The following is a 14,683-nucleotide window of genomic DNA, read 5'->3' as shown; positions in this document are numbered from 1 at the left end:
CTGGGCTTCCTGTGTCTGCCATCTTGCATAAGCTCAGCTCATAGATCCCAGTGACTCGATTGCTGTTTGCACAGAATAAAGCAGAGGAAATAAAATAATATTTTCAGATATAAAGAAGGTAAAGCAGCCTTCACCAACCTGGTACCCTCAAAAGATTTTGGACTACAAGGTCCATCAGCGCCAGCCAGCAGAGTCCAGAATCTCATGGTTCTGAATGAAAAGGTCTGGTTTAAATAAAACACAGAGGGAGCTCTAATCCCTGACCATTGACCATGCTGGCTAGGATTGATGGGAGTTGTAGTCCAATAGTATCTGGAGGATGACAGGTTCCCCACTCCAGGCTTATTGTAGATAAATAGGATATATCCTAAACATGAATATATATGCCACCCGCACTCACACTACAGATAGGAATTCATTACAAATTCATTACACTAAACTAAGATCATCATCATCATCATCATCATCATAATTATTAGTGTTGCATTGTAATGGTCAAGGCAGATCTCTGTGTGTTGCCTTTCAGCTAGATCTACTATTTTCTGTGCATATACTGGACAAATGATTTGGACTGTTTCAATATCTTCTTTCAGACTGACTTAAGTTGTGTTTTCCTTGAAATTCCACTATATGTAACAAACCACGACCATCATCTGAGGCCCTTGTTCGTGTGCTTCCTCCATGAGAGGTTCAGAGGGCGGCAACACGAGAATGGGCCTTTTCTGCAGTGGCGCCTCACTTTTGGAATGCTCTCCCCAAGGAGGCTCACCTTGCCTAATTAAACAATCTATGGCCTTTGAAACTTGGGGGGAGGTGTTTTGTTTGTTACTATGGTGTGCATTTTTGTGCTTTTATATTATAAGCTGTCCTGTGACCCTCAAATGAAAGGTGGTATGGAAAAGTCATAAATAAATATAATAAACCTACACACCATTCTCTTGAAACTGAAAGACCTAGTCTTTTCAGTGTTCCCAAATGCTTAGCTTTGGAGCCTATAGAACAACAACAGTTTGGTGTTCTTCCCATGTGCCTTCTCCAGAGTGAGCCCAGGAGCCAATCCTCAGCAGCTGACTCACCGCCTTTCACTCTGATTGGCTGCAATGAGCACAAAGGATGAGAAGAATTCTTCTCAGTGGCTGCTGCAGACCCTCAGCGACCCTGGACCACGATACCACTGGGAGACACCCATCTCCACACCTCATTTAATCAACAATCCCTGCAGAACAGCAAGCTAATCCATTCAGAATCCACACCCCTCAGCCCATACACACAACGCTCATACATGACACAACTTATTCAACTTACGAATCTGGAGATTTGGAATAGCCACTGCCAAAGAGACTGCGCAGTGAGCGAGGGGGTGAAATCTTGGCATCTCGAGAGTAGAAAACCATGCAGACATCCTTGGTGATGACAGCTGGCTGGATGCAGTGGTCCAGCTGAAAGGAAAAGAGAGCCATGCAGCTGTTTACCCTCTCAACTAAACCAGTGTGCAAGTGTTCTAGGACTAACACTGGGTACCACCCTCTGTCAGATATTTTCTTCCACCTGATTCCAGATCCAACCAGTGTGGGGGACATGAGATAACTCACCTCCAGGTAAGCTGAGAGGGTCATGTAGATCTTCTCTCCATAGGGGGTCACCCGGTTCAAAAGGAGGGAGTTATGGAGGGAACTGTCCCAGACTGCCTCAAAACGGTAGAAAGTCCTGAAGGGAACAGAACAGAAACAAAGCCATGGTTTTTTAAAAAATGGACCTCTGAGCAGACCACTGACAAGCATTGTTGTAGAAGGCCTCCCTTCTTTGGTCAGAGGTAGTGGTCTCCTCCCAGCAATACAAATAGAAGCTTTTGGAACTGCATCTAAACCTAGGTGGGGCATGTGCCTCATAAGACAGCAATATACAATTATTTATTATTGTTACTACTAATATTATTCTTGTGTGCAACAGTGACTCCTAGGATAGGCTAGCCAGCATGGAAACAAAAAGGGTAACCAGATCTTAATTGGGAAACCACAATCTGAGACAGTACAAGGAACACAAGGAGGAAAAGAGGGCTCCGTGCGTGTTTTCCATTTGTTCAGCTGACAAATGGAGCATCTGTCGCCTCCTGCACACAGTGGGGAAACGAGGAGAAGACAGAATACTCACACAGCAGAGCTAGGAGATTTGCTAAGGACTAACTACTGGTGGGAAAGGGAAGAGGCATAACAGCATTCTGTTGAAGCCAGAAGCTGTATGCACAAAGGAAAACAAACTGAAAATACCTAGGCATATCCTTATCAAGGAAGAGCCTGTGAAGACACAGAAAGCTTTTATTAGTGCAGCCCAAAGCAAGAACAGCAGAGAGGGAGAAGAAACAAGCAGACAAAGAAAACAGAAAAAAAGAAAGGATAGGCAAGCAGCAACCCCAAAAAACCCACATTCATAGATAACACTTTTTTAAAAAGCACAAAATAAATTGTTACTGCTCCCACATCCCCAAAGATTGAGCCAAACCCTGAGCTAAACCTTTGACTTAGCCAAAGATCCACACCATACTATTAAAGCAAACTTATACTACTTGGCTTCTCTGCCAAAGAATCCTGGGAAGGGTACTTCGTTAAGGGCATCAAGAGAGTTAGGAGACCCTGCACTTTGCAGAGCTACAATTCCAAGCACCCTTAACAAACTACATTTCCCAGGATTTTTTTTTTTTTTTTGGCAGGGCGGGGGCAGCCAGGGCTGTTAAAAGCGACACAAGAGTCCTTTAAATGTAGTGTGTGGATGTGAGCTGATAGAATAACTAGTCTAGTGTCAGTACCCGTTTTGTGACACAAGAGGGCAGCACCACACCTGCAAGCTGGGGGTGCACAGCTGCCTTTGTCTAGTCAGGGAAGAGGAAGCTGTTGTTGGGACTCCAACTCCCATCAGCCTCAGGAATCATGGCCAATGGGTGGTGGGAGCTGTAGTCCAACGAACACCCGGAGGGCCATATCGTCCCCATCCCTGCTGTCGTCCAAGAAGGGGGGCGGGAAGGGAGTTGTGTCCAGGATGCCTAAACAATAGAGACCAACAGCTAATATGTTCTTCTACCCCATGACTTTTAAGCAAATAATGAAGTGTTAATTCTTCCAGGGTGGAACTACTTTCCGAACGAGGAAGTGAGAAGAGATACACTTACAACCCTTTCCTCTGAGTTATTTTATTTTAATTTCAATCCACACTGGCTCAGGATACAAGGATTTCGGCTTGGGGGTCCTTTCTGGCATACAACTTCAAATACCTGACCTAGGTGAGTCAAGAGGAGAGGGTTCTGCCTTGCCAGGCAGGCTGTTGGGGGAATCTTATTACCTGTTAGAGCTGTGGGAAGTTCTCAGGTATTTTGCAGAGATGATATTCAGAGACAGGATCGCATCTACTGCAGCTTCATCTACTTCAGCTTTGTTTCTGATGCGCCCTGAAGAAAAAGTGGAGGGAGTCAAAATGCAGGATGGGAATTTATTTAGCTTAGAGCCACACTAGGCAGAAGCAGTGTCCAGGTGGAAGGCCGCTTGACCTTTCAGTGAGATTGGGAGCGTGAATTTCTCCATGGGTCCCCACATGGAACAGCATCTTTAATGGAAGCAGATGCTCCTGGTGTTCTTGCAGAGGAGATGTGAAAGGTTCAAGCACATAACCCTAATTGCTTGGCAATACAAGCCAACCAGGCCAATGTCTGAATAAAGCTGATTTATTTTGGTAAAAAGCAGTTTTCTTTTCTTTCATTCATTCATTCATTTCTATATATAATCTATAGATCTATATTTGCTTAATTGAAATAAACAAAAGAAAAATTCTTCATCATCCATTAATACAAAAATATAAAACGAATCAACTAAAAGAAAGAAAGAAAATCTAATAGAATAGAATAAAGAATATCTTCTTACTTTACGTACAACTTCCCATCCACTCCATATTTCACATATTAATTATTAACTTATTGCCAAAACTTGTCAGATTGTTATCAACGCCTAAAGTATAAATATTTAATTATCTGTGGTCTTGATTCTTACTACCAACTACTACAGATGTTATTTGAATGCTACAACAGAGTTGTATGCGACAATTATTTTTCAAATATATTTTAACTACTTCCCACTTAGAAATGAATTAATGTTTTGGTTTATTTTTCATTTTTTCTGATAAACTGTCCAACTCTGCATATTCAACCAGTTTTTGAATCCATTCTGTCCTAGAAGGAACATTGTCACTTTTCCAAAAAGAGAGAGAGAGAGAGCAGTTTTCTATGTTCATACCTTCATATGCAAGTTTCTCTGACACTCACACAGGTTCTGATCCCACCCTCCGCTCTCTCCCAATTGCCCAAATTCTCACAACCATCTATCCAGTCATTCCATGCTTCCTTAAGCTTCACACTTTCCCTCACCATAACATTCCATACTCAGAAGTGATCTTCCCAAACACTAAAAAAAAACCCAAAATGGTTTGTTGCATTATTTATTTACTTACTACATTTCTTGGCCACTTTTTTCTCCAAAGAGTTCAAAGTGGCGTACGTATCTCTCACCCTCCTCAATTAATCCCCACAACAACCCTGTGAAGTAGACTAGGCTGAGAGAGACAGTGACTGGCCTCAAGGTCACACCCAGTGAGCTTCAAGGCTGGGGGGGGGGGAGGAATTTGAACCCTGGTCTTCCAGGTCCCATGCCAACGCTCTAGCCATTACACTACACTGGCTCTTACACAGCACACATCCATTTCTTCCTAGCCAGGGAAAACAGAAATGATGGTTTTTAAAAAGGCTAACATGAGACTGATGAGCGTTCAATCAGTGTGGTCATTTTGGTATATTGAGGTGTATTTGGAAGAGAGCTGGCACTGCTTGCAGAAGGGCTGCTGTTCTTTTGAATGTGAAACAGTCTGAAGAGGAGCCAGAATGGATCCTGATGGTAAGAGAAAAGTAAAGAGAGGGAGGAGAACTTACCAACCACCAGCTCTCGCACGTCCTTCCAGTGTAGCTCGTTTCCTTTCTCATGGATGATGGTGACTGTGATCCGGCGCTGGATTCCCTGGAGGAAATGAAGGAGCAAAACTTAAGTCTCCTCTGCAGCTTTATAGCAGGGCTGCAACAATTAGCTGGTTGGATGTAGGGTGAGAAACCTGAGGCCCTTTGAAGGTTGCTGGACTCCAGCTCCAATCAGCCCCCAGCCAGCAGGGAGAATAATCAGGGTTGATGGGAGCTGGAGTTGGAAGCTGAATGCTGGAAGATTCAGGGCAGATAAAAGAAACAGCTTATTCACTCGGCACATAGTTAAACTATGGAACTCACTCCCACAGGGGGCAGTGACAGCCACCAACTTGGAGGGTTATAAAATAAGATTGGACAAATTTATGGTGGATAAGGCTATCAATGGCTAGTAATCACAAGAGCCATGCTCTACAGCCACAGTGGGAGGTACTAATGCTTCTGAATACCACTGTGAGAACAGGATGCTGGCCTGGATGGGCTGGCCTGATCCAGCAGCCTCTTCTCATGCTCTTGTATGATAAGATGTCTTTCTGCTTACAGACAGAAGACCTGGCAATTTAGCAGACCCTCAGATTCAAGCATCGGAGTACCTGGTGAAGCAAAAACGTCCCCTGGCAAGGTAGACCTCCAGTGTGGTCAACAATAGCAGGAATGTACCTGCAGAGGAGAAAAAGAAGAGTGCAAACAGCCAGATGAGAGAAAGAAAGAAGGACACCTGCATAATCAGAGAGATTATTTAACCAACCTTCCTTCTAAAGGATTCATGGGAAACAGCATCCTAACAAAAAACCCATACAATGGCCTGCACCTCAAAAATAAGGTGAGGCAGCCTGTTCTCCTCTCACAATTACCAGAAAGGGGGAGGGTCTGAAGAGCGTGATGAGAACCGGATGTACAGGACTGCATTGCACCATAGTAAAGCAAGTCACAATTCAGCACCACAAAGAGCCAAATTCCACCACTTGTCTATAAATAATGTGAATTGGGCCATGTGCATGCCCTCTCTTCTTTTGCATAATTTGAAATGTTGCTAGCCATGGAGAGGGCACAAGCAGAAATCCAGGACTACGAGTCCACACGGCTTCAACCCCTGGAAAGAGTTTCCCAGGAAGCAGTCTCTTATGTTCCCACAGGATCATAGTAGAACAGCCCCCTGCAGATAGAAAGGGTTGTTCAAGCTATTCAAGCATTCCAATACCCATGTGGCCACCAGGCTAGCTTCAAGGCTCTTGTCTTCATTTACAAGGCCCTTAACAACTTGAGTCCAGGATACTTTAAGGACTGCCTGATTCCTTATATCCCTGCCCAATCACTGAGGTCTTAAGGAGTCACTGTTTGTGCCCACCCCACAAAGGCTCTGACACACAGCTCACATCCATCAGGAGCCATGAGTTCAGAACAGTGGGCTGAATTCTGCAAAACTCCCTCCCAGCTGATATCAGAACTCCCTATTGAACTTCAGACATCTGGCTTAATTCAGCAGCTATTTTAAGTAAGCTTTCTGATTTTACAGTAAACTTCAATTGATTTTCTCTCTACTGTAATTTTATAACATACTGCTTAGATACAACGATGTTAAGCAGGATATACATTGTTGGAATAAAACAAACACAGGAGAGATGATGAGGAGGTGGAACTCACTCTCCAGTCGGCTCCAACTCGCTGATCTCAAACCAGACAAGGAGGTCGTATTTGGTCACGCTCTGTCCCAAGTTGGGCTTACTCACTGTGTTGAGCTTGGTAGCTGGGACTGAAAGAGAAAAAGGCCAGCTTACAAAAACTGCACAAGGCAATAGGAAGGAGAATTCCTTGGGATTATTACCAATGGGTCACACAATGACTCAGTTCACATGTCACAGTAAACCATGGTTTACTTTGATTATACCTAAGAGGGTCACACTGGAAGGAAATAAACCACCACACCAACTTAGTGTCACCAAAACTCAAACTGGGGAATGTGGCTTGCTTTGCTCCAAATAAACCACAATCAGTAAGCCTTAGCTACAGAATGTGATTTGTTCAGACCTAAACAAATCATACCCATGGTTCATTCATAACATCAAACTGGTGGGTGTGGTTTGTTTCCTTCCAGTATGAGCTAGGAGGAGTGAAGTGGGCACTATTTCACTTGTGTACAGTAAAGCTATGGTTTATGGCTTACCAATACATGCAAATACAGCTAGTCAAGGCTGTCAAGCCTTCAACTGATGCTCCAGGCTCCACAAAAGGATTGTGCCCCAATCTGAGGTGGGTTGCACCATGGTATTATTATACCACCAGTACTTTCCTCCTTGCCGTTGGAGTGAATGGACATGGGCATTAATTTCAATGCATCTACTCTGAGTAAAGTTTAGTAGGATGCAGTCCTTAATCCCCATAGTTACAATAAATCTACAATGAAAAGGAAGAGAAACTAAGGATTCTAATGAGGTCCTGTAGGATTCACAAGACTGTACCACAAGACTACCACCACAAAATCCTGGAAAGGCGTATATAACTGCCCAGTGCTGGCCTTTCCCTGGACACACCACCGATGGATGCAGAAAGGCCAGGGAAAAGGTAAGGAGGGGCTGTTCCTACATCTATCACAGACGGCATCCGGCTACTAACCATCTCGCTTGGGGAAGCGCTCGGTCTGACAGCTGGGGACCGGCAGAAAGAGGAAAGGTGGCAGCTGGTCGGCCCCATCCTGGAAAGCTGCCGCAGCAGAGGAAGCAAGCACATTGGCGTGCTCGGAGAACGTGTTCAGCACATGCACGTTTACATAGCCAGACATGAGATACCTGATCAACTCAATTTTTCTCTCATGGTCTGGAAAAGGCAGTGGGAGGAGGAGGATGTGGCAAGTAAGGGATGAAGGGCCAGCAGGCAATAGGGAGGCGAGGAGGGGAAAGGGACAGACCAAGGAGATTGGGAGCAGGAGAAGAAGAGGGGAGAAATGAACACAAAAAGTCAACATGCACAACCAAAACGAAAAACAAAGAAAGATATGGGATTGTTGCAGCAAGCTTGGGTCAGTGAGTTATTAGTGAGAATGGAGCTATGTGGATGAGGAGGAGGCTAGTCTTTAGATAAATCAACATCTACTAAATATTTTGAGAAATTGTTTCTACAATCTGCATTTGGACACCACTTAAGATATTGTAACCAAATTTTGCACAGTGGTTCCCAAGATCTAAAAGGTTTTTGTATATGTTTAGATACAACCGGATGCCATTTTGAATCAAGATGGGCAAACTAAACCTTTCAAAACTGCACTGATTTTTTTGGTTTCTCATAATTCCTGAGCCTCACTGGATAGAAGGCTGCTATAAATAAATAAAGCAGGCTGAATGACGTGTCTGGAACCGATGAGTTGCTTACTCAACCAGCCCCTCAACCCTTAAAAATACCTCCCTGGTTTGGAATATGAACTGAAGGGAACTCCGCAGGATTACAAACAGATGCTCATCAAAGGCAAGCAAAGTCTGCATCCAGGTAATTACATAGGGAAGTTGTAGCAAATTTGGGTCTTCTTGTTCCCCATCCCTTCGAGTCGAAAACATAAGTAGATGTCGGCAGGTAGGATAATAAATGGTTTTGTGGGCAAGAAACTTCTATAACAAAAAACAAGAGTAAACTGGGATTGGCTGAACAGAGCTGGAGCTGTTCCACCAGGCTTTTTGTCAGGGCGCAGCCTGACCCCCTCCTCTGGCAATCTGCACAAAATTTTGCTTGATGGTTGCCATTAATTTGATTTTAATTTGATTTAATTAATTTTATAATGAATGTTTTAGAATGTTGAACTATTTTGATTGTTGTTAGCCGCCCTGAGCCCAGCTTCGGCTGGGGAGGGCGGGATATAAATAAAATTTATTATTATTATTATTATTATTATTATTATTATTATTATTATTATTACTATTCCCTCAGGAAAACGGTTCCATATCGGTTCTATTTGATTCTTTTCTTATATTGCAGGCTGAAGACAGGTAGGCAGTCTTGCATTTTACATACACTAACAGAGACGAGTCAGTGAAAAGTTGTTCTTACCTGGTTTCGAGAGAGGCATGGGGGGAGGAAAGTATCGGCGGGATGGCTGTCGGGGGCTGTGGAGAAAGGAAGCAGGTTAATCCTCTGGAGGTCCTTCCCAACCCTCATTGTAATATGGTGCTAGATTCAGGTAGGTAGCCTTGTTGGTCTGACGCAGTTGAAATAAATAAATAAAAATAATAAAATTGTCCAGTAGCAGCTTAGAGACCAACTAAGTTTGTTCTGGGTACACTATAAGCTATCGTGTGCATGCACACCTCTTCAGATATTCTTCAGGTAATATGGTGGTTACAGACCGGTCTCATGCTAACCATACAGCTGGCTTTAGCTCTACAGTGTGGCAATAAACTCTCTCCCCCTCTACCCCCTGAATTCTTCTCTCTGGAAGGGGGAGCAAAATCAGAATTGAAAATACAGACACCAGAGTGCTGCACTGTGTTAATTCACAAGGCAGCACTATAGCAGTCGCACGTGAAACTTACTCCCCTTCCTCTAGCCTTTAAAAGCCGTTTAAAGGCTAGGAAAAGGAAGAGAATAAGAACTGCTATACTAGTAGTGGCAAAGGAAGGGAGAGGAAGGCAGGTAAGCAGAGCGAGTGGGCAGGTGGCCAAATGCTTCCCTAAGGAATTATTTGCAAATCCAGGCTATCCTTTACATTTTTTCCCATTCTGACCTAATCAGAGGACATCCATACACTAATACCTGTTGAGATCCTGTCCCTGAAGATGGAGCGGATGTTGCTGATAATGTCCAAAGACTTCAAATACTATAGGCTTCGTCTTGATGTATTCTACAAAGGATTCTGTCACTTCCACAGAAATCTATCGAAAGAGACAATAAGCACGACATCAGTCTGGCTTTAAATGTCTTCAGCCAATCAAAAGCCCCAGCCACTGCATCTGACAAGAGATGGATGGCTTAACTCTATTTGGAATGTATACAGGGTCTGATCCAGCTACAGCTTTGTCACATATCCGCACTAACTACCCCCTTACAGAAAACGTCAAAGCTGTGCTATTCTGACTCCCAAGAGATAGAACATGCCCCCCCCCACAACAGTGACAGACCAGGAGGTCACCCATCGGAAGCAGACCCACTTCCACTTACGTTCTGGACGTGATAAAAACCAAGAGGCGCCCCTCGGCCATTGTTTTTGAGAGGTTCAGTAGAGAATGCTTCATCATGTCGATGCAGAAAGCTAGGGCGACAAAAATGCAATCCAGTTTAGCAGAAGAATGCTTTGTCACCTATTCTGGAAGGTTGTCGTGAAGAGAACTACTGCTCCATAGTTTAAAAAGGTTCCCCACCCCACTTTTGCAGGACGTTTGACAGAGAGGTCAAAACGCTCATTAAAATATGCTGTTGCCCCAACCTCAGGAAAGTTTGCCCACCCTCCTTCCATGCTAGTTAGAGGCCTTGAGGAATTGGAAGCAAAGTCAAACAAGAGGCTCTGACTAGTAAGCCACACTCCTCTGTCTGTGGACCCCCGGAATGGGTTAGGTTCACCCTTGGACGGCAGTTCCCAAACAGCTCAGAATTTCCAAAACAATGACTAAGACTCTGACCCACAGATACTACTGTTGCTCACTGCAGGTGAAACTTACTTGAATTGGCAGAAGATGTCTGCATATTCCGGGAGGATGCCGCTGGCTTGCAGCACTGTCACCCGGAAAGTAAAGACGCTTCCCAGTTTTAGGTGGTCGCCAACTTCTTCGGTAAAGCCTTCCATGGCCATCTTGCCATCCAGCAACGAGCCAGACTTCAGGTCTGAAAAAGGGGGAGGATTGACTCATGAGACAGTCAGGGTTTTCCTGCTCCTCAGTGTCATGGGGCGCTTTCACCAAGCAGCTGCTCAAAACGGCATCTGAATTTCCCAAGATGCTTCAAGGACACAGGAGGCTGCTTCATGCCAAGTCAGACTATTTGGGTCCATCCCTGTACTGACAGCAGCTCTTCAGGCTCAATGTGGGATGGGAAGGAAGGAAGCTACATCCCTGACCCTGACCATTAGGTCCAGTCGTGACCAACTCTGGGGTTGCGGCGCTCATCTCGCTTTATTGGCCGAGGGAGTCGGCGTACAGCTTCCGGGTCATGTGGCCAGCATGACTGAGCCGCTTCTGGCGAACCAGAGCAGCACACGGAAACGCCGTTTACCTTCCCGTCGGAGCGGTACCTATTTATCTACTTGCACTTTGACGTGCTTTTGAACTGCTAGGTTGGCAGGAGCACGGACCGAGGAACGGGAGCTCACCCCGTCACAGGGATTCGAACTCCTGACCTTCTGATTGGCAAGTCCTAGGCTCTGTGATTAAATCCACTGCGCCACCGTGTCCCTGAGGAAGCTACACACCCACCTCTAAATCAGGGGTCAACAACATGGTGCCCTCCAGATGCTGTTGATGCCCCAACTCCCATCAGCCCTGGCCAGTGATCAGGGATGGCAAGAGTTGTAGTGCAAAAACATCCGGAGGGCCACTCGTGCCCCTGCCCTGATCCGCCTGCCTTGCTTGCCCTCCCCTGGTCCCAGAACCTTCATAATGGATCTGCTTCCAGAAGAACTATGAGGGGACCTTTTGGCCTTTGGGGTTGTCATATAAAAAGACTGCAGGGCAGGGGGAGGTATGCTAGGTGCTAATGTGATCAGCTTCAGGGCTATTTTTAGATATGTCTTGATACTTTTACTTGAGGTTTAGGTTCACACAAATGGCAATGCATATTTTTTAAATCAAGAATTAAGTGTTGTAATGATAATAAAAGGTATGTGTTGTTATTGTACTGCAGAGTTTAGGCCAGGGATGGTGAACCTGTGGCCCTCCTGGATGTTATGTGATACCAGCTCCAGAAGCCAGCAAGGTCAATGGTCAGGGATGATGGAGGCTGGACTCCAGCAAGAACTGAAGGGCTGCAGGTTCCTCATCTCTGGATTAAAGGCTCACGGGAGCACCATCTAGAAAGGAGGCTCCTTGCTGTGTCTCTTCATGAGTGGCTGCATTGGCTTTTATTAACACTGATTAAAACCAGGCCCTCCAGATGTTCTTGGGCTCCAACTCCCATCAGCCATAGCCAGTATGGTCAAGGATGGTAAGGGGTTGGACTCCAGCAACATCTAGAGGACCACAGGCTCCCCATCCCTGATTTGAAGGGAGGGGAACCCCAGTCTGCATGGGTCTGTTGTTGTTTTGATCCTGCACTTAACCCTAATTCAACGTAAAGCCTCCATTTACCCTGTCCCACCTTTCCTAAGAGCTGCATCACTTACCCATGTCATTCATTCTGTTGATTTCCTCAGGAGGGGTGATGACCTCTGAACTCTGGCCCTGACCTTCTACAATTCGCAGTTCCTCCAAGGACAATCCAGAACGGGTCATCGCAACCGACGTAAAATTGCTCTGAGCCAACCAAAAGGGAGAGAGGAGCAATAAGTTAGTCTTCTGTCCGCTTTCTGCACCAGAAGGGACTGGAACACACAGATACAAGAGCTCGTTTAAGTCGCGGGTTACCTTGTTAAAATACTCGTTATCAAATGAGATTTTAGCGGTGCCCGACTGCCGAACACCAGATCCATAGTCAGGGGCCTCTTCGTCAGCTAAAAGAACAAAACATAGGGAGGAATTCAACATCATGTGATTATGATTGCTCCATCAATGTGAGCATTTTGGCCTTCCAGGCAGAACATCTCCCCTCTCTCCCGCCCAAGTGCTGTTTTAGAGGTTCTGCACACCACCCCCCACGAGCTAATGGGCGGGTGCATGGGGAAACGAGAGGGAGGAAGCCCTACTGCACTAGTGGGACTGGCTGAGCTAGCACAACTATTTACTTGAATCCGGCCCTGGGAATGGATACAGCAATCTGATGAGCAATTAGATTTTCAAAGAAACTATAGTAGGCCCTTTAAAAATGTAGAATTCAGCTATTCGTTTACAATACTCAGCTATTCAGTTGATCTTGTTCATTTTATTTATTATTGCACTTATAGCATACCTTTCCTCTAAGGAGCTTGGTTCTTCCCACACTCTTCTCCTTTTCGTTCTCACAATAACTCTGTGAGGTAGAATAAAAAAATTCTTTCCAGTAGCACCTTAAAGACCAACTAAGTTAGTTCTCGGTATGAGCTTTCGTGTGCATGCACACTTCTTCAGATCTGAAGAAGTGTGCATGCACACGAAAGCTCATACCGAGAACTAACTTAGTTGGTCTTTAAGGTGCTACTGGAAAGAATTTTTTTATTTTGACTATGGCAGACCAACACGGCTACCTATCTACTCTGTGAGGTAGGTTAGGCTGAGAGAAATTGACTGGCTCAGTGAGTTTCATGGCTGAGCAAGGGATCTGAACCCAGGTCTCCCAGGCCTCAATCTGACACTCTAACCACTAGACTGCACTGTATAAATAATTTCACAACCCTGGAAAATATCTTATGTTATTCCTTACTGAAGGACAGAGATTTGAACTGAGCTACCAAAGAAAATCAGCCACCGTTTTCTTAAGTTTGACGCAAAGGGGGGAAAGCAGCTACTGTGTTCAGCGTTAGATGAATTGTTGTAAACCAGGAGACCACAAGTAGGGTGAACTGGAGAGGCTCTGTCACCAGCATGGGATCGCAAAAGGCAGGGATAGGGAACCTCAGGCCTCTTTAACCAGCCTTTGGGGCTCTAACCAGACCACACACAACACACACCTTGCTTTGCACCCTTATTGGTCCACTTATGCCTGGCTAGAATCTGCCCTTGAACCCTGATCATGCCTCTTGGTTGCCTGGAGGACAGGCAGAGAGGGGATGTGTAGAAACAAGATGATTGTATAAAGATAAATGAGCATCCGCTGTCCCACCTGTTTCTGATTCTAGGAGGCCCCCAGAATCATAGAGTTGGAAGACTGGCAAGAAGGGAATGTGGCCCTTGTGCTGAAAGAAGCTCCCATGAGGAATCATGGAAGAGCAGAGTGTAAGCACAGCAACTTACCAGCTATAGCTTGGACTGCCACACGCAGGAATCCACGCACTTCCCCTTTCTCACTGACCACGGCCACTCTGTGGATGAGTGGGACTGGGTAGAGAAGATTGCTCAAGTAGACAAAGGCCCTGGGGGGTTAAAGGAGGGATATTATACAGAAGCACAAACATTAGAACACTGCTTACAAACTGAAGCTTGCACTTGTCAGCCTGAACAGGCACCATATTAGGTTTTGGAATCTGAAAACCAGTTTCAACACATTTGCATCAATGCATAAAAACTCAACCAGCCACTGAATGGTAGTGAGTTAGACATGAAGATGTTGGTTTATCAAAGAAGATGTTTGAAATGGAAGAGAGCTATAAACGTGGGGTGTTTTTTTAGCCAATTACTAACATTACTAAGGATGAAAGCTTTATGAAAACATTTCAAGTACATCATGAAAATAAATTGCAGGGGTTTTTTGGTGTGTTTTTTTAAAGTGTTCACCTTTATTCACAATGCATTCTAAACAGGCAGAAGCACTTTTAAAAGGGGAAATATGATGGGGCTTAATATTGATCTCATCCTTCCATGTGTATTTCAGTGATGTTGCCCAACATCCAAGAATGGCTGTGTTCAGACAACAAGCTAAACCATAGTTTAGTGTAATGAGAACAAGCTGCAGTGAGTATCAGGCTCACTACAC

At 44.9% G+C, this 14,683-nt stretch overlaps 1 protein-coding gene across 8 annotated transcripts in view; it reads right to left on the bottom strand.

The window, feature by feature from the left end:
• Positions 1 to 14,683, bottom strand: part of KIF1B (kinesin family member 1B) — a 134,396-nt gene that overhangs the window by 14,278 nt on the left and 105,435 nt on the right. For all 8 annotated transcript variants that reach the window (XM_082229695.1, XM_082229697.1, XM_082229698.1 and 5 more), the window contains 14 exons: positions 14,005 to 14,123; positions 12,544 to 12,629; positions 12,303 to 12,432; positions 10,648 to 10,810; positions 10,151 to 10,241; positions 9,746 to 9,864; positions 9,044 to 9,099; positions 6,653 to 6,761; positions 5,602 to 5,668; positions 4,967 to 5,051; positions 3,334 to 3,439; positions 1,593 to 1,707; positions 1,306 to 1,439; positions 1 to 62 (listed from right to left, as the gene is read on the bottom strand). In XM_082229695.1, coding sequence (XP_082085821.1) covers positions 1 to 62; positions 1,306 to 1,439; positions 1,593 to 1,707; positions 3,334 to 3,439; positions 4,967 to 5,051; positions 5,602 to 5,668; positions 6,653 to 6,761; positions 9,044 to 9,099; positions 9,746 to 9,864; positions 10,151 to 10,241; positions 10,648 to 10,810; positions 12,303 to 12,432; positions 12,544 to 12,629; positions 14,005 to 14,123 — 1,442 coding nt within the window. The remainder of the gene's footprint in view (positions 63 to 1,305; positions 1,440 to 1,592; positions 1,708 to 3,333; positions 3,440 to 4,966; positions 5,052 to 5,601; positions 5,669 to 6,652; positions 6,762 to 9,043; positions 9,100 to 9,745; positions 9,865 to 10,150; positions 10,242 to 10,647; positions 10,811 to 12,302; positions 12,433 to 12,543; positions 12,630 to 14,004; positions 14,124 to 14,683) is intronic.

The sequence above is a fragment of the Podarcis vaucheri genome, assembly GCF_965113315.1.
Source record: "Podarcis vaucheri genome assembly, chromosome: 7".
NCBI classification, from domain to species: domain Eukaryota; kingdom Metazoa; phylum Chordata; class Lepidosauria; order Squamata; family Lacertidae; genus Podarcis; species Podarcis vaucheri.
This window is presented reverse-complemented; position numbering and strand designations above follow the sequence as displayed.